At 43.7% G+C, this 26703-nt stretch overlaps 1 protein-coding gene across 1 annotated transcript in view; it reads right to left on the bottom strand.

Annotated features, from left to right (window-relative positions):
• The window catches only part of PCOLCE2 (procollagen C-endopeptidase enhancer 2), a 321396-nt gene that overhangs the window by 34749 nt on the left and 259944 nt on the right, over positions 1-26703 (bottom strand). The window contains exon 7 of the mRNA XM_085633604.1: positions 9809-9892. Coding sequence (XP_085489730.1) covers positions 9809-9892 — 84 coding nt within the window. The remainder of the gene's footprint in view (positions 1-9808; positions 9893-26703) is intronic.

Below are 26703 nucleotides of genomic sequence, written 5' to 3'. Positions count from 1 at the left end.
TGCATTATAAGACATGTGACGGCACATCTGCATGAGCAGCTATGCACCTATGCTGCCAAGTTCAATTACTAGATGGTACAAGTGAACAGCAAAGCCTTCATAAGTATATGTACTGGGCATTAATCATTATGAGCTCCCCAGCTACATGATGGCTTTACTGAAACCTATGGTTTTTTGTATCAAATACCTTCTTTTGAATAAATCTGTACTATTTACAGTAGTAGAGTTATTATGACATGCACCCATAGGGCACCTTAGAGGTGCCCCCTGAAAAACCTACCAGTGTTGAGGGTGTGCTGGCTGACTGGTATCATCCAGCCTTCCACCACAGGCACATTTCTGACCCCCTGCAGGTGAGAGCCCATGCTCTCTGAGACAGAAACAATGCCTGCTTCAGAGGAAGGTGTTCACTCAGCCTCCTGCACGATGGCTAGTGATTTAGACTATCAAGGCCAGGGGGTGCAAACCCTCTGCTGCCTTTAATATTGTGACCCCGGTAGCCCCAAACCTGGTAGATGCAACCCCCTACCCTGAGGACCATTGAGCACTAGGACAGGTGGGAAATTAGCTATGCAATAGGTGTATTGCACTACAAGGCTAGTCACACCCCTAAGGTGGGCTATCTAATGTGCTCCATGAAAAAAGGGTTCTACCATCTCTTTAGTTGTGGAATGAGGAAATCTGGGGCAGGGTATGCCCACTTCCCGCAGGAAGTGGTCATGTAGGGGGTGTAGTGACCCCAGGGGTAAGTTAGCCCATTGGCTACTACCCTTTACTCCACTTAATGACCCAACATTTAGTATTTAGGTGGCCCCTTGACACCAGGAACACAAATTTGCCTGCCTAAAAGAAGAAGAAGGACAAAGAAGAGCCGGAAATGGAAGAACTGTGGTCTAGCTGTGGATTTTGGCGTCAAACCCTGCCTGCTTGCTCCTGTCCCGAATTGCAAAGACCCGACTCGTCCTGCAGGTGTACATCCTCCCAGAGGCTTGGAGGGCTGCCAGCACTTCACCAACCAGCAGCAGTCTCCCTTGAAGTGGAGGAGTCACTTCTCTGCAGCATGAAGGCACTGACTGCAAAGTCTGGTTCATCTTTCTACTGACCACCGGGTCAACTGATACAGCATCAGCCCAGGAGAAGGTTCTTAAAGCTTCCTGAGGTCAGCCCTGTCTTTCCTGCAAGTTTCAAGATGCTTGACCCTCCAGGAGCCCTCCAGCACTAATACCCGGGGTACCAGAGCACTTGCAGCAGCCAAGGCTTATTCAGTGTCCAGCCAGGACTCCAACACCGCCAAGACAGACCTACCAAAGGTGAACATCAGCATCAGAGAGGCCATTGTCTAGAATGGCCCTGTTGTCCTGTTTTGTTCCCATTTCCAGGTCGAACTAAAAAGTGAGAGCCTCCAACACAAACGACCTGCCGGACAAAACACCTCTGCACCCGAGCCCCACAGCCTAATTCCGAATCTACCGACGGTGCACCCTTGCTCCAGAGACCTTCAAGAGCCGATCCCCCCTTTGGGTTCTGCTGGACTGGTCCCCCAGTCTCCACTTCCAGCCTCTTTCCTGTTAAAGGTTTACCGATTGACTTCAGTGGTAGCACTTGAGGCTACCTCTGCAACCAGCACCTCAGCACCCTGACACACCATGGCAGTTAAACCAAAACTGCTGGTGGGCCTAAGGACCTTGGCCCCTACTTACCTTAAGACCAAAAGAACAACACTGTAACTCGATTGCAAGTATACCTATGCAGTGTATATTTCTCCCATAGATAACATTGCCGTGCTCAAGGCTCATGCCTCAAATCTGACAGCTGTATTTTCTGCTTTTCTTAAAATCGTTAACTCGAAAAGTACTTACCCGACCCTGAAGTTCTTGGTGTCTCAATTAATATAAAAATCTGTTCTTTTTTAAATTGCTCTCAGAATTCCATATGGAGTGTGTGCCTCATTATTTGACTCTGTGTTTGCAAATATAATGCCCTCCCCTTTGATAAGCCTAAATTGCTCGCCCACACTACCACAAAGACAGCATTTGGGATTTTTAGACAAGCCCCTGTAAAATAATAAGGGGCCATCTGGACTATTTGCATAGTGTACTCCTTAGGTGAACAACATAAATAGTCAGCTTCCAACAGTGACCTCCTCCAGCAGGATGGTCAGAGGGGTGAGACCACAGAGCCCAGCTTCAAACGGGCTCCTTCCTCTGATAGGCAAATGCGAGTCACCCTGTAGCCTCTCTGCTCCTTTGTGTGGGTAGACAGGCTGGCATCTCTTCCAGAAATGAGAAAACGCTTTGCAAGCTCTGTCCCAGTGAAGCAAGGTGCCGACATATTGGATTTGGGAAGAGAGATGCTCTATGGGATTGTTTAGTTTCAGCCCCACAGACAATGATGTAAAAGTGGGTAGGAATGCCCTGAGGGAATTGTAGCCGATTAACTTGGGAGTCCTCCCCACACACAAACTTAAAATTGGCATAAAAGTGACAAAGTGACTCTGTGGCATGAGACCCCAAGGGCAGGACCTGGTCCCACTGGTCCCAAGGACCAGTGAGCAGATCCCAAGTGCTAGTTGGCTAGCCTGCTCTTAAGTTTAAGGGACACAAAAGCTAAAGAAGTCTTTACCTGCAAAGTGCCCATCTAAACAGTAGCCACTGGACTTGCCCTGGACTCCATTAGTGTAACCCATGGGATCGAGTCCTAGCCCCAAGAGATGATTCCCAGGTCCTGGACCATTGGCTGGTGTTACCGTGTTCTCTTTCTCGCCACAGAACTACAACTTGCAAGCCAAAGGCAAAAGGTAATGTTTTTTTGGCACAGAGTCCAATGCTCACCAGCCGCTAGACTATGCCTGTCATATACGTTGAGCCCTATTCAAGTTGTAGAGGACCCTGCCGACCTCCGTCAATTACAATAAGAACCAGAAAAGTTTCTAAGTGTGAAGGTAAAATCTTGACCGGGACCAGCCCAGCACCTGCATCTGACTCGACGTCCGTCACGGCCGGCCTGAAACTTTGACTTTGCCTCAGACCCTCGGGTTCGAGGCTCATAGACCACAACTGAGAGTAGAAAGCAGTGATTTGCCAAACTTTTTGAAGCTTTTGAAACTTTTAGAGTAAAAAGCAGTGATTTATGAAAATCTTGCAAAAACCATAACTCTGGTTCCCTTCATCTGATTTTTGTACTTTTGGTGTCTACTTAAAGATAAAAATATGCACTATGGGCCTCATTACGATGTCGGTCAGAAAGCATTAAGATCGACTCCTTGTCGGAATGGTTTCCGACTGACCCACGTTCAGGGAGTCCCACCGACCGGTTATAATGTTTCGGAACCCCTTTCGGTTGGAGTCCCATTGAATTCAATGGGAGCCTGTGTTCTGACTGACAACACAGGCTCCCGTTGAAAAAAGGGGTGGGTGCAGAACCCCTTGCACCCTGTGGCGGGCACCCCATGGTGCCTGCCACACTGTGCATGGTTGGAAAGAGGGGACCCATGGGTACCCTTACAGGCACTAACCCGAGGCCTCTGGGTGAAGGGGGCCTGCTACGGGCTCCTAAAGTCAGTTTCCGACAGCCGATCCATATCAGATTGACCGAATCAGAACGGCTGGCGGAAACCAACATCGTCATTGGTCGGTCGGAAACGTGGCCTGTAGAGCTCTACGATTTGGCTCCAACCGACTCAAACTCTCCAAATGCCGGTCGGAACCAATTCGGAATGACCGACCGACTACCTTGTATCGTAATCGGTCGGTTGGAAATGTTTCTGAGTCGGTCCAAAACTTGGCTTCCGACACGGGTTCGGTCAAACTGAATGCTATTTGGAGCCTTTCCGACCGACATCGTAATGAGGCCCTATGTTTATAAATTGGATTGGGATTTTTATTGTGTTTTGTTTCTTACTTACTGACAGTTTTAGTAATAATAAATGCTTTACACTTGTTTTCCTTTGGGGTACATCTAACTGCTCTGTGTCACAGCTAAGATTTTATTGAAAGGACCCTTACTAGACCTGATACGGAATAGTGACAATTTTACTTGGTGGGGTCTCACAACCACCCCAACTAATAATGCAGTTTCTTCACAGATAAATAGTGGTCTTCATCTCCTAAATAACGCAAGTTCTGTTAAGACACTAGATAGTGGACACACATAGGGTCAGATTTATCAAAGTTTTGTGTCGCCCTTGAGCCATGCAAGGTAACACAAGGGCCATGCAAAACCTAGATGAGCTTCACCACGCCACACAAAGCCACTTTGTGTGGCAAATCTGAAGTAACGCAAGGCAGTTCAAGTCGCAGTCTTGCGTTACTGTACGTGGTGGGGATGTTACGTGGGTGGAGCATGGGTGTTTCCATGTATCCACTCATGTATTCTGAGGCATTTCCAGATTTACCAATATTGGTAGACCTGGGAATATGCCAGAATTGTACACCTTATCACAAAAGGCGCAACTAGGAGAAATATCTTGATTAATTTTATCGCTCCATGGAGCAAGGATGCCTGTGTTGGCGCTAGGCCTCAGTAAAAGGGCCAGCGCTGGTAGGGACAGGAATGCGCTATACCTTCCTAGATAGGGCATATTTCTGCCCTCTCCTTTTCATACACACAATGCAGCAAGATGCCTTTCTGCATTCCGCTGAGTGAAAGAACAATAAATCTGCCTTTTAAACTAACCACAAACCTTCCCCAACCTCCCACTAGGAGCATTGGTATTGGGGTAAATAAGGTGGCCTTTTTTCCATTCTTGTAACCAGAAGCATTTCTTATGAAGAAACAGAATCGTTCACAAACACATAACAACCAGACCACCTTCATAACAGAGAGAGTACCAATGATAAGAAGAGGCCCCAGTAGCAACTGTACATGTGAACCCTTTCTCTTGCTACTATGGGGTATCACCTCTATTTGTGTGACTCCTTTATTACCCTCATCTCACAGAAGCAAAACACACATATAGGTAGCTGCACCCTCTGAATTTAGCTTTCCAATAGTAAGCAGATCCAAAAGGCAGAGAAGAGAAACGAACAATAGGTCCACCAGGACAGATATCAAATTGACTCAAACAGCTGAACTTCATTGGGACATGTTGTTAATAAACAGTTAATAGGAAAGTGGGCGCCTCAATCTAGAACCCTCTGACTCCTTATACAATAGAAAATAAATATGACATTGTTTTTACTCATTTTCGTTTCTGGGTTTGTTTTGTCATTATAAGGAGATATTGTAGTGATCTGTGTATGTGTGAGCCTTACAGTTATTGCAATGGATGAATGTCATTAATAGGAAATTGTGAGACCGTTTGATTTGCAACATCGTGGTTAACCACTCACGGACTAAATCGTTCCCTATTTGCTTAGATGAAACCTTGTGAACAATTACTTGTTTTTTTTATATCAATGGACAAAGGTCAAAGGTCATTTTATTTCAGTTAATAAAAACTATAATATTTTGTGAAGATAAAAACATTGAAAAGTATACTAATATATTGTTAGTCAGTTTTCGTCAATTTCATTTAAACATCACAGTAATAAATATTACACTCTATTTGGATAAAGTCACTTACCTTTTGCTGTCAATGGCCGTTCTGCTTTGAGATAACATTTTATAAAAGCTGCTATTATTTGTGGGAACTCCCCTTTCATATAGAATAGTAAAGTGTGCCGACATGGACTAATACCATACTTAATAAAAATTATTTTTAATAAAATTATTCTTCCTTTAATTAAATCGGGCAGATTGATAAAATATAAGTCAAACTTTCTTCGTGTAATATGCACGTTCTGCACTTTGTATTGGTAAACAACCTTTACAACGCAACTTTCACAACGCACTACTTTTACAACAAAACTTTTACAACGAACGCGATGTAACCACGCTATGCCATTACAACGCAAGCCTTTACATCGACTTGCGCTAGATGGCGTGCTAACATTACAAATAGTGTAGTTTACTATCCCAACACCTTCCCTACTGTTAATTGGACTGGAGTTGGAATAGTAAATTACACTTTTCTAATGTTAGCACGCCATCTAGCGCAAGTCGATGCAAAGACTTGCGTTGTAATGGCATAGCGTGGTAACATCGCAGTCGTTGTAACGATTGCGTTGTAACTGCACGCGTTGTAATGACTCGCGTTGTTACATCATACATCCCTTTGTATTCAGAGGCTTTGGTTGCCATTGGGGGATATATTCTAGTGTTTGCCATAAACCAAAACTTAAATGCAGTAACTTGCTTTTGTAAAATGATCTTAGTAGTGTCGTAAGGTATTTCTGGGGGTGAGGCTCTCTGTAAGTGTCAATCGTTTTGCAGGGTTGCCTTCCTTTTCTGAACTCTTCTTTATCTTCAAACCATGACAGCCTCCTCATTTGTTTGTTGATAACTTTATTTAAAGAATCGTGTGGAAGTGCCACGTCCCATAGCTCTTTGGCTTTCAGAGTTGTTAATGCTGTGTTAAGTGCTCGGGCCCAGTTGTTCGACTTTTGATGCATGTTATTTTGAACTTCATTCCATATCAGGGCTCGCAATGTGTTTTTATCAGAGGATCTTACTAATGACATGTATTTAATCAGTGCACCTGTTTGTGCTAGTTTTTTTATTTTTTAGCCCGAATTCTAATCGGATCTGAGAGGGAGATGCACTCTGAGGAAGCTGAAATAACAGTCTAAAAACCTTATTTTGTGCTGAATTGAGAAATGTCAATGGAAACCCTGCAGTATACAGTGTATTTACCAACATGAAGGCTCTTTCCTCATGATGAAGTTTCCAGACTAGGGTGCCGATTACGATCCGGTAAAAACCGGGTACGAACCGTCGGTCGGAGCGTATTCTCCGTCCGACTCGTACCCGGTTGTAAAACTTTACAAACATGGAATTACGATTCGCACGGAAACACCATTTCCGTACGAATCGTAAAAAACACCGACCGACGAAAATATGCATACGAATGTGATCCGGGAATGCTGCGACGTGACGTCGGGACGCTTCCAGGCAGCGTTTCACGACCCAGGAAGTAGGATTCGAACCGACAGCAGTCCGGACGGCAATATTTTCACGGCACCCAAAAAGTGCCGGAAAAGCGAAGTACGGCGCGAAACGACCAGAGTAGGTGGCCCGGTAAGCGCCGTACCCCCCCCAGCCCCCGTACGTTCGAGTCGACCCCCCCCCAGCCCCGTACGTTCGTGTCGTACCCCCGTGTATGTACACCCGTGTACGTGTCGAACTGTACGTGTCGTACCCCCGTGTATGTACACCCGTGTACGTGTCGTACCCCCCGTGTATGTACACCCGTGTACGTGTCGTACCCCCCGTGTATGTACACCCGTGTACGTTCGAGTCGTACCCCCAGCCGTGTATGTACGGTGCGTACGCCCAGCGCTACGCGCTGGGGGTACGCACCGTACATACACGGGTGGGGGTACGACTCGAACGTACACGGGTGTACATACACGGGGGGTACGACACGTACAGTTTGACATGTACACGGGTGTACATACAGGGGGGGTACGACACGTACATGGGTGTACATACACGGGGGGGTACGACACGTACAGTTCGACACATACACGGGTGTACATACACGGGGGTACGACACTAACGTACGGGGCTGGGGGGGGTTCGGCGCGTACATACGGGGGCTGGGGGGGGGGTTCGGCGCGTACCGGGCACCTGTTTGGACGTCTCCATGGTTGCTATGGGAGTTCGGTGCGGACGGTCATTTTACCATACGGTTGCAAAATCGGACGCCCGGGACGCCCGGCACGGATCGTACTTGCACGGTCGGACTTCGCTTTTCACGTTTGTACGGTAAATCATCCGAGGACGTGTCGGACACTTTTTCCGACCCGAGGACGTGTGGGGAATAATTCCCAATGCGATTCGTATGGACTTTTTCCCATGCGAATCGTACTTGCCAGTTTGTACGGCACTTGTACGATTCGTACGGTAAAAAGACCGGATACGAGTCGTACGGGAATTTTTTTTTACCGGATCGTGATCGGCACCCTAGGTATTTGATTAAAAAAGGTAGACATAAATCATATTCCAAATTTCAAAATTGCAGACAAGACCCATGCACTGAAAACAACAAATGTATATCAGAATACCATTGTCAGAAATATTGTCTTACATAAATACCATGTTCTAAACATCATGTGCAAAAATATCATCCCATTCGGTTTAGATTGTCTAATAACACCAATGGGACAATAGTTTTGAACACAATATTTAGGACATTAATTAACGATAGCAGGTAACATACCAACTCGACAATTAATTGATGTTTTTTCTGCCTTCTAGAATGTCAGAAACACCCTCTGACATAAATACTATGTCCTAAACATAATTTACAAAAATATTATCCCTTTGGGTGCATATTGTCTATTCTCTCCAATGGGGAGCTAGATTTGTGAACAATATTGAGTACAGAAGGGCTATTTTCGGCTATCATACCAACGCAAAACTGAATTAATGTTGTTTCTAGATTGTAGAATAGCCGTACATAAATGTGCTTTTCACCTTTTTATATTTTTTATGCTGAAGAACTATTTCAGCTATTAGAAAAACATACTCTGATTAAATTATGCAGGCATGTAGGATGCTTTACATCTGACAAACATGTTTTTTGACCAAAATATAAACAGACTGTTCCATCCAGAAATCCTGCCAGAGGAGAAGTTGAATCAACACGTTCACTTAGTAACAGACCGCCTTCTATTGGGTCATGTGTTTGAATTGGCAAAAGCATGCTTGCCTAAGACGCATATTCGACAGTTTCCATTAAAAGTAACCCGAAAAGCTACTGAAACCAGTGCTTAATTTGTAAAAAGCGTAAGTGCTAGGAGCCTTGTCAGGAGGCCTCTGCAGGTGGCAGATATTATTAATTTTTTTATGTATATTGAATGATTAAACAACTGCTGTTTTGCTCAACTCAGAAATATAGAAATAGCCCCCCCATGTGGCAGACTATTATAAGAGCGGTATTGAGAATTAAGGGCCTGATTATGATGGCGGTCGGAAGAGCGTCTCCCCATCATCTGGTCGAGAAAAGGACCGCTCGACTAGCTGTCGGCGGTCCCGCCATCAGGATAAGGATGCGACCGCCTTGAAGGTGGTCGCAATCTGTATATTTTGTATTGTGGCGTGTGCTGCGAGCTGCAGCACACGTTTAGTCCAAAATAAAGACAGTGCACAAATCCCTGCACTATGTGGCAGGCACCATTCGGCGTCTGCCACATGGTGCAGGGATATGTAGGGGGGGACCATAGGTGCCACCCAGGGCCCATATCGGAGGGCCAAGGGACACGAGGGGCCCGCTACAGGACCTTAAGACACTTTCTGCCTGCCTTTTTATGGCACGTTTACCACCATGAAACAGCCGGCAGAAAGGGACATTGTAATTCCTACAGCGGTCCTGAGCAGGCAACGCCACTGTTGTAGGGATTGCAGTCCCTCCAGCGCACCGATGGGCTCCTTGAGCAAGTCGGATGTGGGGTGGTCGGTCTCTCCGCCCGCCCTCCATCTGCCCACCATCATAATTCAGCGGGCGGTCATGCAGGATCCAATAGCAGTGGAACCGCCACCGACGGACTGACGGTGGCGGTGATCGTAATGAGGCCCTTACTGCTGGTGCCGAATACCCGAAACCACCGACCCAAATTAAGCACTGACTAAAACATAAAAAAAGATGAAAGACACAATAGTGCATAAAACAAAATTTTGACTGTGTCATTGATGCCTTTGTTCAGACAAATTATGCAAATCTCACAGTTATTAATTGAAAATATGGTTAAAATGTGTACTATCTTACCAAAGTTGCTCGAACAGAAATTGCTTTCTAGTGTCCCACTCCTTTTACATTTTTGATTGCACGAGATGACAGTTGGTTTCACGCCTTTAAAAAAAGAAAACATATATTTAATTTAAAAAATCACAATTCGCATTCAAAAATGTAAGTTACTTCCCTAAGAGCCATCTTGCTCATGCTATGTTTTCTGAATATATGGAGCAGTTCTTGTCTTATGATAACGTGCGTCTGTTGACAAAATTGATTATGAATAGATGATTTTTTATTAGAGAAGAAAGTAACCTGGGATAAACAAAAAACCTGTTCCCATTGCGTTTTACGAAGTGGAAGAAAAAAGATAGCGGTTTTCCCTCCACAAATTCTAAAATACCTGGATGAATATCCTGGTCCTATTGCATATTCTTCTCATAAAACAAAGAAATCTGGCTTAATATGACAATTTATTACCTCAGAAGCCAGTGTTAGTTTTCCAAAAATTAATGATGAGGTGAAGGTGTGGCCTGACCATATGCAGTGGGTTTAATCCTCTTGCATTAAGGTACAAGACATCAGAGGACTTATAGTTATGGGTTGAAGCCCCCTTTCTTGGGAATCGATATTTACTGATAACCAGATGACACAGAGACACATAAAAACATATAGACACATGCATACATGCTTAATCACGTGCATACATACAGACATACACTTACTACCTACTACCTCTAAATTGACAAGTGGTTCATCATTTCAACTTCATTTTATTTTTATGGTTAAATAGTTTTACGCAAATAAAATATATAGAGGAATACACAATACAAACAGGCATTTGGAAATCATTTTGCACACATGGCTGAAATTCCTTGATAAAGACAGGCAATTGGGGGAGGGGTGGATGAAGACCAAAGGTGTGCAGCATCCTAGGGTGCAGAGCAATTGAATTTAGTATTTTAGTTATATGATAGGATGTAGTACTGCGTCATTCAAATTTGAAGCTTATATATCTCATTTATGTTGACTTTGAATTTAGGAACTGTAATTCTGATCATAAGACAAATGGCAATTGTAGCAAAATGCCTCTTTTAACAGGATTTTGAATCTGTTTGGACTGATGCTACTGTGTTTTTTTTTTTAACTTATGCACTGGGATCCTGCTAACTAGGCCCCAGCGCATGTGCTCTGACCCTTAAAACATTGAAATTGACTAAATTTCTAATTGGCATATTTAACTTACCTACATGTCCTTATTATATGGTATACAGCGTACTCAGGGCCTGCAACTTAAATGTCATGAGTGTACTACAGCACATATTGTCTCAACACTAAAACGACAATGCCAAACATGACTGAAGGCCTGCCACTTGAAACTTGGCTGTGCAGGTTTCAACTGCAAAATCGACACGCCAAAATAACCCTTTTGAAAGGCCTATACACTCCATTTGAATATTAATAAGTCACTCCTCAGTAGGCCTTAAATGCCCATAAGGCAGGGTGCATGATATTTAAAAGTGGGACACGTAAATGTTTAATGTTAAGCACGTCTTTACAGTGAAGAATCTGACGATGCCCTGAAATCTATTTTCACTGTAACAGGGTCAGTTGCTCGATAGGAAAGCATTCTGATACTTTATTAAAGTTAATAAAGTTATCTCCGCTTAGAAATGTAATAAAAAGCTTGCTCTTTCACTTTTTAAAATACTTATTCCAAATCTAAAACATTGGTAAAGTCAGATTTGTAACTAACATTTCACAAAATGTACTTTTAAAAAGTTTTCTTTAGCCTGCCTAAAGTCTCTAAAAGCCTATTTACCTGAGATTCCAATTGTCACCTGGGAGCTGAATAACTCCTTGATTAGGTGTGAATTGGCTCACAGAGATGAAATAAAGGGCTTGGCTGTGAGGAGGTGTTCTTTTCCTTTGACAGGATGACCATGTGGGCAGTGCCCAGAAACTTAATCTTCTGCAAAGGGATCTGCCCTGTCACAGGCAGATGCAGCTAACACCTGTGCCTGTCCTCTCAATTGTACTTATAGCCAGAAAGGCACCAATCCCAGTGGAGAGGAGCTGTTCCCAGAACCATTTTAGGTGACCATAGGGGAAGGATTGATCATTTCCCTGGTCACCCCTCTAGGGTGGGCACATGAGTTCTGCGCAGGGGAAGAACATTTATGCCATATTGGTTTTAGGCAGAGAGGGGCACTGTGGGGTTGTCTGCAATAGGGCACACAGGAACTGCTGCAAAAGAGAATAGGCTTACCCCTGTGAACTGTTTTACTATTGATCAGGGTGGGGCCAGGAGGAGTGAGTTCCACCCACAGGCTAGTGCCAGGTATAAATGGGTCACCCCGGGCTCCTTCTTAAGAACACTGCTAGACCTGTAGAAGACAGAAGTACTGCACCTGCTATTGATGCTTGTTAGGAGAACCCTAAAGGCTGAACCTGCTCCCACTCCAGGACAAATAAGTGGACTCCAAAGGCTCAGTTGGCTGACCTCCTGTAAGCTACAGGGGACCAAAAGCTACAAGAAGCCCACTTTCCTAAAATAGCCAAGTTGACCCGTTGTACCTGGATCTGCCCTGGACATGCTGATGGCCTCTGTCGGAGTGAGTCGTGACCTCGAAGTGCTATTCCTGAGGTCATGGAACTATTGGCTAGTGTTAGAGTGTACTCCTCTTGCCTAATCTGCAAAATCTGGGACTTAGACACTTTTTGCCAACTTTCTGCCTTGCCAACCGATGGAGACCAGGATCACCGTTAAAGCCACAGACTTTGAATCGTTGATCGGCCTTAGCTTGCTTGTTTGTCCTGCTGAATGAAATCAGACTTCCAGCAAAGTTTTTAGTTTGAATGGAGAGGGCTTCTCCAGGACCGCCACTGAGGAGCATTCTATCAATGTCGAGGCTTTCATGGGCATGAACTTTGGACTCCGCCCACTCTGAGCATTTTCTGCTATCATCGGCAACCGCACCAGGTCCCAGTGCTTCAGCAACACACTGTCGTCTAGCCCCACTTCGGATACAGCTAGCAGATTTCAAGTCCGAAGGTAACTCTGTGACTGGGACCAACCTGGTCTTTGTACCTGACGCAAGCTCAATCACAGCTGGCCTTAAACCTTACCCTTTTCCTGGTCTAGCATGACCAGTTAGCTGCGATTGGCGCTTTGCGTTTTCTGGCGCTATTTTCATTTCAAACTTTAAAAATTCATACCTCTGGTTCCCCTTTTTGGATTTTTGTCTTTTTGGTGTCATTTTCTTAATTAAGATGTTCTCTATGTTGATAAATTGGAGTATAATTTGTATTTTGTTTTGTTGTTGACTTTCTAACTGCTTTGGTACTCCTAATGCTTTATACATCTTCTTCATTTAAGCCTGTGCTCTGTGTCATAGCTACCAGGGCCTGAACTCAGGTTTAAATTACTGAAATCTTTACTGAACCTATCAAGAATAGTAACATTAGTATTTGTGGTGGACTACCATCCACTTCAGCTAATAATCCACTTTCTCACAACAATGATGACAGGGATGGGGCATTTAAATTATCATCGCAATCAGATATGTTTTAATCAGTAACACAATATGTTTGAGATTGCAGATCCTTGTCTTTGTCGTGAGAAGATCTACAAAATGATTGTGGGAAGCCAAAACAGGTCAACATCATAATGAGGCAAGCAACAAAAGAAAGTAAATGATTGATTACACTTGTATTTTGGAGGAAAGCTAGCAGACAAATCAAATGAACTGCTTAAATAACTCTTGCTCCTACATAGTAATCCAAGCTCTAAGTGATGAGCTCATTACAGGATGATACAAGGACTCTTTCTTCTATTTTTATAATGTGAGTCAAGTATGTATTCTTGAAATTTTAAATGGGTATAACAAATCAGGATGTATGTATAAGCTACAAATTAATAAAAATGGTTTTGAATATTTTTTTTAAAACGTTTCATGAATTTATCACATACATCATTTAAAAAATATGTTTATTGTTTATGTACTTCAAGATACATATTAAACATTATTTCAACAATTATAATTCCTTGACCCCAACTCAATTGCAACTCAGTCTCCGTATATTTGATATACAAATTTGCCCCCTTCATTGTCCACTGCCCACTTCTTTATTCCTATCCTAGGTGTCCCGACACATATGCCTACAGAATGATTGTGATATTACACACATACATCTATCAGAACTTTCAGAATATGTATCCGATTCACCCAAGGTCCCCACTGGCACTCATTTCCCAGCCATCCCAAATTTCTTTCTGCAGCCATGATCCTTGTAGACTTCACATTTCATCACTCTGCAATGTTCCATACACATCTCCCAGTCATATAGTCGCAAGGGTATCCCAGAGCCCCACATTTGTGCAATATTCTGCTTTGCTACTATACATCCCAGATTCACCAAAATCTTCTAATAGCGGGTGAGATCCGATGGTCCCCACACACCCAGGAGTGCTACCCAAGGATGTAGCTCCAGCGATTGCCCCATTGCTTTGTACAGGGATTTTCTTACTGCTTCCCAGTAGTCTCGTAGGGTGGGGCAGCTCCAGAGTGTATGGAAAAATGTGCCCTCCAACCCGTACCCACAAATGCATCGTTTAGCCTCCACTTTTCCTATTATTTTATGCAACAATGCACATATATAGTAAACCCTGAGTAGTATCTTAATCTATATCAGGTGAAAGCTAGCTTTAATGGCCACCTCTGCCGGGAAGCCCAAGGCCTAATGCCAATCCTCCTCACCAAGATCTCTGAGATCCTCCTCCCATCTACCTGATAGTTTTAGCAGAGGGAGTTGAGTATTGCGCATGATGGTACTGTATGTCAGCGAGATCAGTTTCATATCTATCTGCCTATCTAGCAACCTCTTTCCAGTGGGGCATCTTCTTGTGTCTCCTTGTCTAAGGGCACACACTGTTGAAGGGTGTGACTCAATTGTCTACATCGTAGCCACTGGGATTCTGGCATTCTATATTCTGTCCTCAAGACAGTAAAGGGTATCAGACCATTTTCATCCCACACATCCGCCAACGTGGATAGGCTTATATTGTCCCATCCTTTGAAACCCTGTAGGGCTGCCATGGGACATAGGCTCCCTCTCTCCCATAGCGGCATCTTGGGGGTTAGTCTATCTTTCCATCCCGTTTCCCTAGTCAGACTCTTCCGGACATCCACCAGCATCATGGTGGCGGTTTTGAATAATTAATATGTAGCACTACCCCATTCTTTTATAAAGCACAACAATGTTTCTCCAGAAGAAGAACAAATATAAATTAAATTGTCCTGAATTAAATACATTACCTGTAAATTATAGGCAGAAAACCTTATTAAGTAACTTAATGTTTTACAGAATTATGGATCATATTCTATCTTTGGAACAGTCCCCAAGTCCTGCAGTGCAGCGTTGTGGGATAGTATGCATAGATTGTACTTTGGCAGGTTAGTTCCCAAAGGATGCAGTGAATTGCGGAGCGTTAATATCTATAAAGCGTAGGGTGTTGCAATGGCATTGACAGAAAACAGAGCGATGGAGATTGGAAATGTCACTGAGCTACACCACTATATTGTCCAGGAAAGTTGGTTTTATTTTGCTGCAATTTCATTATTTTTTACATAGAACCCAGCTCACTCCTAAGAGGGGGCATAAAACATAACATTTAACAAATGATGGCAGATCGTTCTCGCCCTAGGTGCTCGGACAGAAAAACTACCATTCTATGGTAGACCACAAGGTATGGTGCTGCCGCACATTAGTAGACTACTCAGAGCTTCTAACAAAGATTATTATGGAAGTGAGAAGGACGACAACTTGTTTAGACTTGAAACATGTATCCTGGGCCTGTTGCCCCTGCCCAAAGAGAAAAAAGGCGAGCAGAAAATTCCTGGCTTTGTTGTGGGCAAACAAGGTGCATTTTGCAATGTCCTGGAAGTCAACTACAGCTTCTGAACTATAGGTGTGGGAAGGAACGAAACTGGTATGAGTGAAAAGTGAGGTTCTACATATTAAAAACAAAAAATAACAAAATAGATATGTATAGTCTAGTTCTCAATCCCCTAGTGCGTTGCGACCTAGATCAGGCCGGTGATGCCCACATGGCTCCTCTATGAACTCCTGCAAACTGTCCAACCTTCCCATCTCAGGGTTGGAAGGGTTAACCTCTAACTCCCCCACCAGTTCACTGCTGGCCCTGACTCTGGGGTGCTCTCAAAACCTTCTTCCTTTTTTCCATCAATACAAAGTTGAACCTTTTAAATAGTCTCTACTCTCCGTGCCATTGAATCCGAATCCAAGCCCAAAATGAACCTAAATGATGGAGAATCTCTCTCATGTCTCCTCGTAGAAGCTGTTGTGCAAAAAAATTAGGTGGACTTAAAAGTAACGGCCTGCGTTTGCTTCCTATTCTTCATACTTCGCATATTCAGATGTAACCCTCTAGGTGGCACAGACCAATGTCTCTTTAAGGTGTAACCAGGTAGAAAGGACCCCTCATAAAATGTGCACCCCGCCCCAACACTTCCTCCTTTAGTTATAATCTGTTTCCGTGTTCATTTACCCCTTGCTCTGAATCCAGTCTCTTAAGGGGTCTACTGCACGGACTGCAACAGTTCCCTCACCGCAGCCAGTTAGAAAGCAGCTGAAATTGGTCAAATCAGGTTCAATAAGTTATTGTACATGCATGTGCCCACAACACTGCGTCTTCGACAAAACTAATCTCACCCCTATTCTCGACCACTGGCGGTTCCCCCTCCCCATGGTCTCAAATTATCATATAACCTGTGCAACTGGTCTCCTGTGTGCCGGAACGAACGTAGATATGTTGTCCCCAGTATTGCCATCATATCTACGATACCACACACATCCATTTACACAGCTACCCATCTTGGGATATTCATCCCTCTCCCCCAGAACTCGCACTGGGACCAGCCGCCCCCAGGGATATCCCCGCAACTATTACACTTGGTAGGGCGCTCTTGCCTCTGAGGGGTCATCCTATCCAAGATACGTAATCCCCCATTTACAGAGGCTAACCTCATCAATACAGGAGTGACACAGTACTGAGCAGAGCCTACATGGGCACCCTACCCGCCCATAACATACCGGTGCTCCCCATGCCACAGACTGAGATCCTCTCCCTGACCCCTTCTCCCTTCCCCCCATTCAGTATATATCTCTTTCTTACTGTTGATTCTTGAATATGTTGTATTGGTGACAGATGTTACTTTCCCAAATCTAATTTTCAAAATGTATACTCTGTGAATCTTTAATCAAGAGTTACAACACACAAAAAAAAACTAATCTCAGGGCAGAGAGCAATAAGCGGCACGCAGATGCCCTTCAGTTTCGCTAAACTGATCAGTAGATTCCAAAATGTCCAGCACTCAGTGAGTTGCAGCCAATACACTCACCGCTTTTTTCTTCAGCGCGGCGGGTGCAAGGAACGATGCAAAAGTAGCCTTCCCAACTTGATTAAGCCTCCTCGGGATCCTTAAATATTAAATGCTGCTGTCCTGCAGCTAGATGCGATGTTCTCCTGCAGCTTCTGCTGGCCACAATGCTGCCATCCTGTTTTTTCGTGGCGAGCCCCCTCAGGAAACTCCAATATTCAATGCCGCTCTCTGTGGCTAAACGCAGCCAGTAGTTACCCAGCAGCCGAAGCAGACCGTGATGCCACCATCCTGCCTGGTTGCGGCGAGAAAGATGGAGGGGTCTGATGGGAGTGCTGGAAGAGGCGGTTCGCTAGTGGGATAGCACTCCGCATGGCCGAAGGATCAAACAAAAACCAATGTGGGGACTAAAGGATTTCAATGTCACAGAATGACCCAGAATTGACAGCCGAGGTTCTCCCAATTAATGGTGGGTGGGTGGATATCTCTCTGGCCCTAGATGCAACTCTAGAAAGAGAGAGCTCACTTGTTGAGATCACCTTGCCAGATAGGATTGGCACCGGGCCTCAGGAAACTGCTGTAAGGAGGTTGGAGGAAGCCGACCCCGTAGAGGAAAGCATTTCTAGCAGTCACATATCCTTGATATCGGGTGATCTAATTTAGCCAGTATCGAAAATCTAAAGCTCCAAATGAAGAGAGTCAGGGGCGGATGCTTCGAGCCATGTGCACCTGTTGGTTAAGGAGGTTTTGGGTGAAACTGAAGGTCTGCGGCTCCAACAATTAAATTTTGGAAATGAGATGAAGCAGCGCTTGGTAAAAATAGAGGATACATTGACTCAATTTGCAGATCGCTGCAAGGAATTAGAGCAGCGGGTTTCTAACTGGGAAGACAACCATGAAATGAACTCTTCGTTATGCACAAGATTGAATCAGGAGATTAGGTCCCTGCATGAAAGACAGGAATATTTGGAAAATCACTCTAGGTGATCCAATTTAAGGTTAGTGGGGGTACCCGAAGGGAAAGAGGAAAGTTCTAGAATGGTGGCCTTAGTTGATTCATTAATACATTCTTAAGTTTTATCTGAGGCCCCACAGGATTTGTTTATTATGCGAGCCCATAGAGTTCCTACTCTGCTTCCTCAGAATGTGAATTAACCCTACATGATTTTGGTAAATATTTCAGATTTTAGCCTGAAAGAGAGAATTTTGGACAAGGCTATAAGAGACAGGACTTTTTTGGCACAGAATAAGTACTCTTTTAGGATTTTTTCAGATATGACAATTGACACCGCCCACCACGCAGATAATTTAATAATGTGATTTCATCATTCCAATCTGCACAATCATCTTTGATACGAATGACTAAGCTCAAAGTACTGTTTAATGGTCACTTTCATGAATTTGCTCAAATAAACCAGGCACATCCGTAAACTGATTTGGATTGTTGTTTGTAAATTATCATGTTGATAATGTTTTTTTATGCCATCCTCATGATTTTAATTTTGACCTGTTGAGTAGGTGGTGAGGTGGGGTGGGTAGGTGGTCCAGAAGAAGCAACACCACATCATGGTGTTGATTGCCAATTGGAAGGGGCACTGGTGATTGGAAGGATGGGCTTCCTACCAGGGATTGGAGGAGTTGGTGGGGGTGGGATTGGGCACTGGGAGGATGTCTAGGGGTGAGGGGGTGCATGGAGAAACCGGAGCTTCAGCGTTCAGGGATGCCTATTTTTGCTATAATCAATCTGGCAGATAAAACTTTCACTGGTATGAAGGGGTACAGGGCATGCCAGGTTGGCTTCGTTGCAATGCCAGTATTCAGGGAATCCAGCCGAAGAGTTATAGGCTGGTCAGGCTGTGCACTTTAAAGCACTTTGAGGCACTTTAAAATGTTTTGTATGCTGCACTTTAATTGGGCATTTATGTTATTTGAGGTAGGATATGTGCATGGGTTTGCACTCAATTGCACTTGTTCAGTATTACCACCTTTGCACTTAGCATTTTCATTTAAGGCCTTTTGATTTAACAAGAAGGGATGGTGAAACTCTTCTCTTTTAACGTGAATGGATTGAGCAATGTTAGGAAAAAGAAATCAGTTGGACTTTGAACAAATAATCATAATCCCAAAGTGGTTGTTTGCAGGAGACCCAAATCCCTTAAAATATCTAAGTTTGAAATGTTTAAAACATGGGCTGGCTCTAGATGTTTTTCTTCTTCGGAAGCGGCCCACAGAGGTTTTGCTATCCATATCAGCAAACATGTTCAGCCACGGGTCCATAGGTGGCAACCAGATTCAGATTGGAGGTGGTGCTGAGTGAACTACACGATGAATCAATCACAAGTCGCAATGGATAATCTCATGCCTCGGTTAAAGACGATCCTGCCGCTCTTAGTAAATTACTTTTCTCGCTAGTTGGTGTAGACAGAGAATTTATTATCGGATGTGATTTTAAGTATTTACAACAGCCAAACCTTGATTATTCCTCTAGTAAAAGGACACAGTTTAAGCCCAAGATGGCCAAAATCTTGGGAGAAATTCAAAGGACCTGGAGTCTGATTGATCTGTGGAGAGTGGCTAATCCTTCTAAAAAAGAGTACAGCTGTTTTTCAGATAGGATTAAAACAGCTGCCCGTTTGGATTACTTTTTAATCTCACCTATAGTGGGATTTAAAAGTTTGGATATGCTGCCTAATAGTTTCTCTGTTCCTTCTGCTTTGAAGTTAGAAATGAACACTAAGAAGGCGAGTCCAAGAAACCCGAGATGGGTGTTTAATAAACATTATTTAGAGGATGATTATTGGTTAGGTCATATAGAATCGAGATAGAGAGTTTTTATTTTTTAGCAGAATAAGGGTTTTGTCACCGTTGACATAATTTGCGATGCCATGTAAGCTTCACTGTGTGCATTTGTTATTACTAGTGATATATCTCGCAATAAGGCTTTGCAAGATGAAGCGAAAGCTTTGCCGGGGGCGGCTCATCCATTGGAGCAGAGGAGCTTTGCCCCACTTAAATGCCCCCGAGATGAAAAATAAAATGGTAATGAAGTTAATTCATTGCCATTTTATTTTTCGGCAACAGGTTCTGACTCAGGAAGGGTCGGGGCTGGCTGAGTGGAGCAGTGGTGGGCTGCCTGTGCACTAGTTTAAGTGCGTTGCGCATGTCCCCTTGGCCGGCCGTCTTGCGATGGCCAGCCTGACATGCACACTATAAACCTCTTAGACAGCTGGGTTGAAAGCCTGCACAGGCCTCTACTGTCCTCAGGAGTGCCAAGAGACACCGCTCCCTCCAATCCTGATGCTTCTCTCTTGCTGAGAGCAGAGCCAGGATTGGTTAAGTAGGTTAGCTGTGGCCCTGGACGTGACATCGGAAAAAAAGAGGACCGGAGCGAGGACGACATGTCTGCGCAAGCAGGTAAGTGTTTTTTTAAAATGTATTTCCTGCATTTATTTAGTTGTGTGTATTTATTTTATGCCCCTACCCATTTGCCCGCCTCTCCAACCGGCATACTTGCCAGCCACCACTCAGTATGAGCATACAAAACCCCTGTGTCCCCAAAAATCTTGGTAGTGGAATAACAGGTGTAGAGATAAAGTTAGAAGAAAGCTTATTTTGATGTTCTGGAGCATGTTTAAGTGAATACTATAATTTACCGTCACTTTACTCCCTTCTTTCTTATCCCTTTTGTTCCTAACAGGACGATGAGGGTATCCACATGCTTTGAAACACTGTACCGAAATTGATAAGTTCTGATTTGTCACTGCTTAGGTCTTGATGTTATAGGTGTGCCTTAAAAGCAGAGCCACTGGAATTAGGCGGCAGGGGAGGACTACATTATGTGACAGGGCTGACTAAATTATGCGACATGAAAAAAGCAAATTATGAGGCATAATGCTGCAGATTTTGTGATAGTATTACTTCACTATTTTGATAATTTGCACATTGCAACACTGTTTGGGAAAAGATTTCATCATATTAATACCGGTTTAATACCCAAACACAGCACTAACCAATTGAAAGAGGACTAAAAAACTGTTGCAAAAGGCTTTCCGGTGCGTGGAAATTTGTGTCGCCACGCTTTTTAGTAATTTTTGATCGGTTTTAGGTAGAAACCACACTTTTTTTCCCAATATTCTCAGATTATGCAACAGATGATTATGGGCACATGTGACAAAGTCATACATCTGCATCTAAATCTGCTGTTAAGATGTAAAGGATGCACGCTCTCTGGTGGAGAAGCACTGGATAAAAACACAAAATAAAGCAAAAACATAAGTACGTACTTAACTGCAACGGACTATTTCTAGCTGTGTGGAAATAGTTGTACAGCCTCCGTGTGCTCGATGACTTGGTGTACAAATAAAAGGCCTTACACCAGAATATCAAACAAAAATGTCAGCCATTGGAGTTATTTATGAAAATACTACAAGAAATGGGCCTATATTTTTGTTAAACATTTAGGAGACAATAATAACGTCAGATGACATTTCTTCACACAATATTCTAACATGCAGCCAAATAAAATGCAGAGTTAAACACGTCTTTTGTTTGATAAATATATTCAGAATTCGTATATGCAACTTCCGCTCCTCTAGTATATACAGCCGAGTTTGCTAGAAACATGTATTCTAAGAAAAAATAATATTTATAGAACTGCGAGACTTGACGCCTCCTGTGTTACGATCATGACACTTAGACAAAGGTGAGCCATGTTGAATTCATTCTGAGCAAGGAAAGTTCAGGGGATGCACAGTAATCACTTCATCATGTTTCTGTTTTTAAAACCATGCTGTGGCCAACCTCAGATATTTCAGCTACTGGGGTTATTAATGACCTGATAATTCATACATGCTGGGGCAAACAAAGTCAAAAGTCACTTGTGAAAGGACTTAAATAAAGATCATAGGGAAATTATGTATGCACAGGCAGGGCCCTGGAAATGTGGTCAAGCAGCCATGTTTGTTGATGGTAAAGAGAGTGGGGCATGTTGGTTTTTGGGTTTAAGCCAGCCCAACTAAGTCTAATTTTTTTAACCTGTGCTTTTTCTCTGTCTGTTGTGGATAAGTAAAGAACACACAGCCCTGGGGTTGCTAGAGGTTCACCTCTGGGCGGGGGCGGGGGGCTGGACACATACAAACTCATTCACTCACACTCATGCATTCACACATGCACCCATTCACACAACACTCACTCACAGTACATTTATACTTACACACACGCAACACCAAACATTCAAAAACATAAAACTTACTAGCCCTGCAGCTCCCACAGAGGAAAGCGGCCCATTACCTTTGGGTCGAGTTCGCTCTATATAAAACTGCAAAAAAAGCCTTGAAGATCCAAGGAGGGTTCTGATTGCTGCCTTCCCTCATTGGCTGACATAAGGCCAGCCAATGAAGGAAGGCAGCAGTCCCTCACTCGTCACAGAGTGGGATTGGGTCAGTGCGACCCCTGACCCCACCCCACTCTGTGACAAGGTGTCAATGTGACAAGGTATCTGCCCTGGGCACTTCAGGGCTTAAAATTGAAGTGCCTGTGTCTGAGGCAACTGGTATTGGTGATGCCTCCCCCTGATCACGAGGGGGAGGGCTTTGTGGCACTTTTGCCAGGCTGAGGAGGTCATGTCCACAGCACTGTGAAATCCTCAGCCTGGCAGAGTTTAGGTTATGCAGCCAGGAGAATGCACATTTAGTTCATATCTTGTTCCTGGCTGCCTGACTGGAACAAGAAGAGACCATTGTCAGCCAACACAATAAGATGATGGACGAAGAGATGAAACTTTTCAGACACACACACACAGTCACTATTAGATCTGGGTTAAATCCATCATCGTTCTTCAGCTCACTTCGCCAGACCAGTTCAGACCCAGCCATATGCCAATCAGTCTTGACCCTGTCCTTCATTGGAACAGTCCAGCCTGAACTGGCAAACTAGGTTCTCCCTGGACCGGAAACAAGCATCCTGGGACCATTTTGAGGGTAACAACCCTCATCAGCAAGGCTAGCTAGCAGTATGTGGATGTAAAATTGCACCTCCCTCTAATCTAAGAAGCTCAAAGGGGTTTCAAAATTCACATAAGGAATCTCGAAAACCTTATAAAACTGTGTTCTTTTCTTATGAAGCCCTTGCAAAGTCTTATATCACACTTTTATTTTTATATTTAACAAGCCTTAGCTAATTTCTAATTTGATATTCTTCCAGCATCTTATCCATAGTTTCATTCTGAAATTGGGTACATATAGGGCTTGTCTTATTAAATCTTGACATATACTGCACAAAATAATACAACTTGAAGCACAGGAGGGCCAACCCCCCCCCCCCTCCTCCGTTCTGCAGTATAAAGTGTGTAGTGCAATCCTTGAACTAGTTTTGCTAGTTTTACACCATGAAAAAAGAAGAAATTTGAAAATTTATTTTTAATTTACAAAAAAAACAATTGATAGTGCCTGCTGCTGCAGTGAATATCAAATTTAATAAAGAGAGGATTGACATCTTGAATAAAGCAACCCAGCCCAACAATGTAAGAGGTAGAGATATCTACCTAGTAAACAAATCGTTAACCTTAATCAAAAAAGGTCTATAATTCAAATCATATAGATCACTCCCATCTTCAGTAAAATAGACCCCAAATACTACTTAGGACGGACATGAACACAATCTCTTAACTCCGGAACTAGTGCCTCTACAGGAAACTTGTATAAAATGGCACCAGTCATTGCTCTGTTCACCCTATTCCATCCCAGCATTTAAAACACTGTGAGAATATCAAGAACCCTTCTCTGACCTTCTTCTCTAGGGACAAGTAAACCCATGATGTAATCAGCGTACAATTTAATCTTGGCCATAAAAGGTACCAGTGCTTGAATCATTTTGAATTCCTATCGCCAGCGACTCGATGAAAAAACCAAAACACACTTGTGAGGGCGGGCAGCCCTGCCTCGTTCCCAGCAAGACCCTTACAGAACCTATCCCAGTGAATTTTAAAATTAACTTGGCTTCTACTTTCCACTGCATTCCCCTAATGAAGCTTATGATCTGGGGAGGGAATCTGAATTTTCCAAGAATGGAAAAAAGTCTCCCAGACCACCAGATCAAACAACATTTCTGCGTCCAACAAGAAAATTGCTGAAAGGATCAGATTAGCTGAACGCATATCCAAAGCCTCTATTAAGCAGCTGGTATTAGTACTCAGTGGTCTACCTGCTATGAAACCATTCTGATCCTCATGTATTGAATGGAATGCCACCTTGGTGATTCTATTCACCAATAATTTCATTATGAGTTTATAATCTGTATTTAAAAGGGTAATAGGGTGGTAGGAATTGGGCTCAGTTAGATTCTTGCCCTTTTTATGAAAATTAGCAACATTGCCCTGTTTAAAGGATGGAGGGGGTAACCCCCCTTAAAAATATAATTGGTAACCTCCAATTAATAGGGGTTTAAAACGACTGAGAAAATCTTTAAAAATTCCACAGGGATCCATCGGGCCACACACCTTATTCCCAGGCAAACTACATATTCCCTTATCTAGTTCAGTCACCAAAAAAAAGGTACTGTCCATAGACCTACTATCTGCTTCTAAAAGAGCCGGGATGGGGAGAAAGTCCAAAAAGATTCCAACTCTGTCAAATTAACAGCTGAACTGGCACGATAAATATTATTTCAAATGATCTAAAAAAACGGTATTGATATATTCATCCAATGCGCAATGTCTCCCTGTTGTGGGACATTTGACTTCTCTAATTGTATTGCATGTAGCCCATTCTCGCGCCTGCCAGGCCAAAAACATCCCCATACAATTGCTTTCTTCGTAAATCTTTTGACCATAGGGTGGATTTTGCACATAATTTGCCTCCTTCACTTTCCCCAACATATTTCAATGACTATCTGAGCTATTCTGCAAAAACCTTCTATATTCACAGTTGACCTGGTCTTCCAACGTAATGGTGGCTGGCAAGTACGCCGATTTGATGGGTCGGGCAAATGGGTGGGAGGGGGCATGAATTAAATACACAAGAAAATAAATGTAAAAAAATACTTACCTGCTTGTGCATACACGTCCTCCTCGCTCCGTTCCTCTTCTTTTCCGATGTCAAGTCCAGGGCCCCAGCTAACCTACTTAACCAATCCTAGCGCTGCTCTCAGTATGACAGAAGCGTCAGGATTGTAGGGAGTGGCATCCCTCAGCGCTCCTAAGGACAGTAGAGACCTGTGCAGGCTCTCAACCCAGCTGTCAATGACAGCTGGGTTGAGAAGTTTATGGTGCGCATGTCAGGCTGGCCATAGCAAGATGGCAAGCCGAAAGGGACATGCGCACTATAAACAAATGCACAGGCAGTCCACCACTGCTGCCAATCAGCAGGCCCTGCCCCTTACTGAGTCACAACGGTTTGCTAAAAAATAAAATGGTAATAAATTGACTTCATTACCATTTTATTTTTCATCTCTGGGGCTTTTCTGGGGCCATTTAAGTGAGTGATGCTTTTTTGTTCCAATGGAGGAGCCACCCCTGCTCATTCTTTGCACAGGGTTTCCTCGTGGATGACTACACACTTGTGAAGGAAAGCTTTGCCAATTTACATTTGGACGCAATATGGTAAAAATAGGGTGAATGCAATACTGACTGTATTGAAAAGATCCATATTTTCAATAGAACCTCAACTGCATGTGGCTTTTTGAACTTGATTTTTTTTTCTTTGGGGGGGGGGGGGGGGGAGAGGAATATATAAAAGTCGCCAAAATTATTTTTTACAATTTTGTGTACCTTTGTAATAAACTAATTATGGAAGAGTCAGATCATTAAATCAGGGCCAGTTGGCAAGGCCCCCTTTTCTAGTCTAAGCCAGTTTAAATTATGAGTGGTGCAGAATTGCTTTTAGTTTCCCCTGGCCACTAGTCCAGGAGGATTTTGTGTGGGTTGGGGAGCATCATACATAAACATATGCTGCGTTCCCCCACCTGCAACATTACAAGCAATATGGGGCAGTTGCACTAGTGCAATGACACACTGCATCTGAGCACTGGTATCAGTGAGTCATGTCAAGATCACGTCACATGGCTAGCGTGTTTATGGGTGTCCACTGAATGCAGCTTGATCAGGAGTGATAATTGTTCCTTACCTTTGAAGGGAGTGAGGAATATTAGAGTATCCTTCAAACATCTCTCAGACCTGAATCCATCAATCCATCAAACCGGATTATAGATCCCGGTTTATCACCTGTGAGAGTGTGCAGGCACTGGGGGTGGAGGTGGGGAGAGAGCTGCTACTGAGGGCTATCCGTTGAACAACCAGACCTTCAGGCCCTTCCGGAACTCCGGCGTGGGTCGAAGCTGTTCGTATCTGGAGTGGGAGGTTGTTCCAGGACTTTGTGGCTAGGTGGGAAAAAGAGCAGCTGCCCCTCCTGCTTCTGTGGTTGCGTGGAGTGTGAGCCATGGAGAAAGATGCTGAGCACAGCTATCTGACGGGATGGTCGAAGTTAACTCTGTGGTTAAGGTAGGCTGGACCCTTGTAGTGAAAGGCCTTGTAGG

The sequence above is a fragment of the Triturus cristatus genome, chromosome 11, assembly GCF_964204655.1.
Source record: "Triturus cristatus chromosome 11, aTriCri1.1, whole genome shotgun sequence".
NCBI classification, from domain to species: Eukaryota; Metazoa; Chordata; class Amphibia; order Caudata; family Salamandridae; genus Triturus; species Triturus cristatus.
Note: the sequence above shows the minus strand (reverse complement) of the source record. Positions and strands in the feature narration are given on the sequence as shown.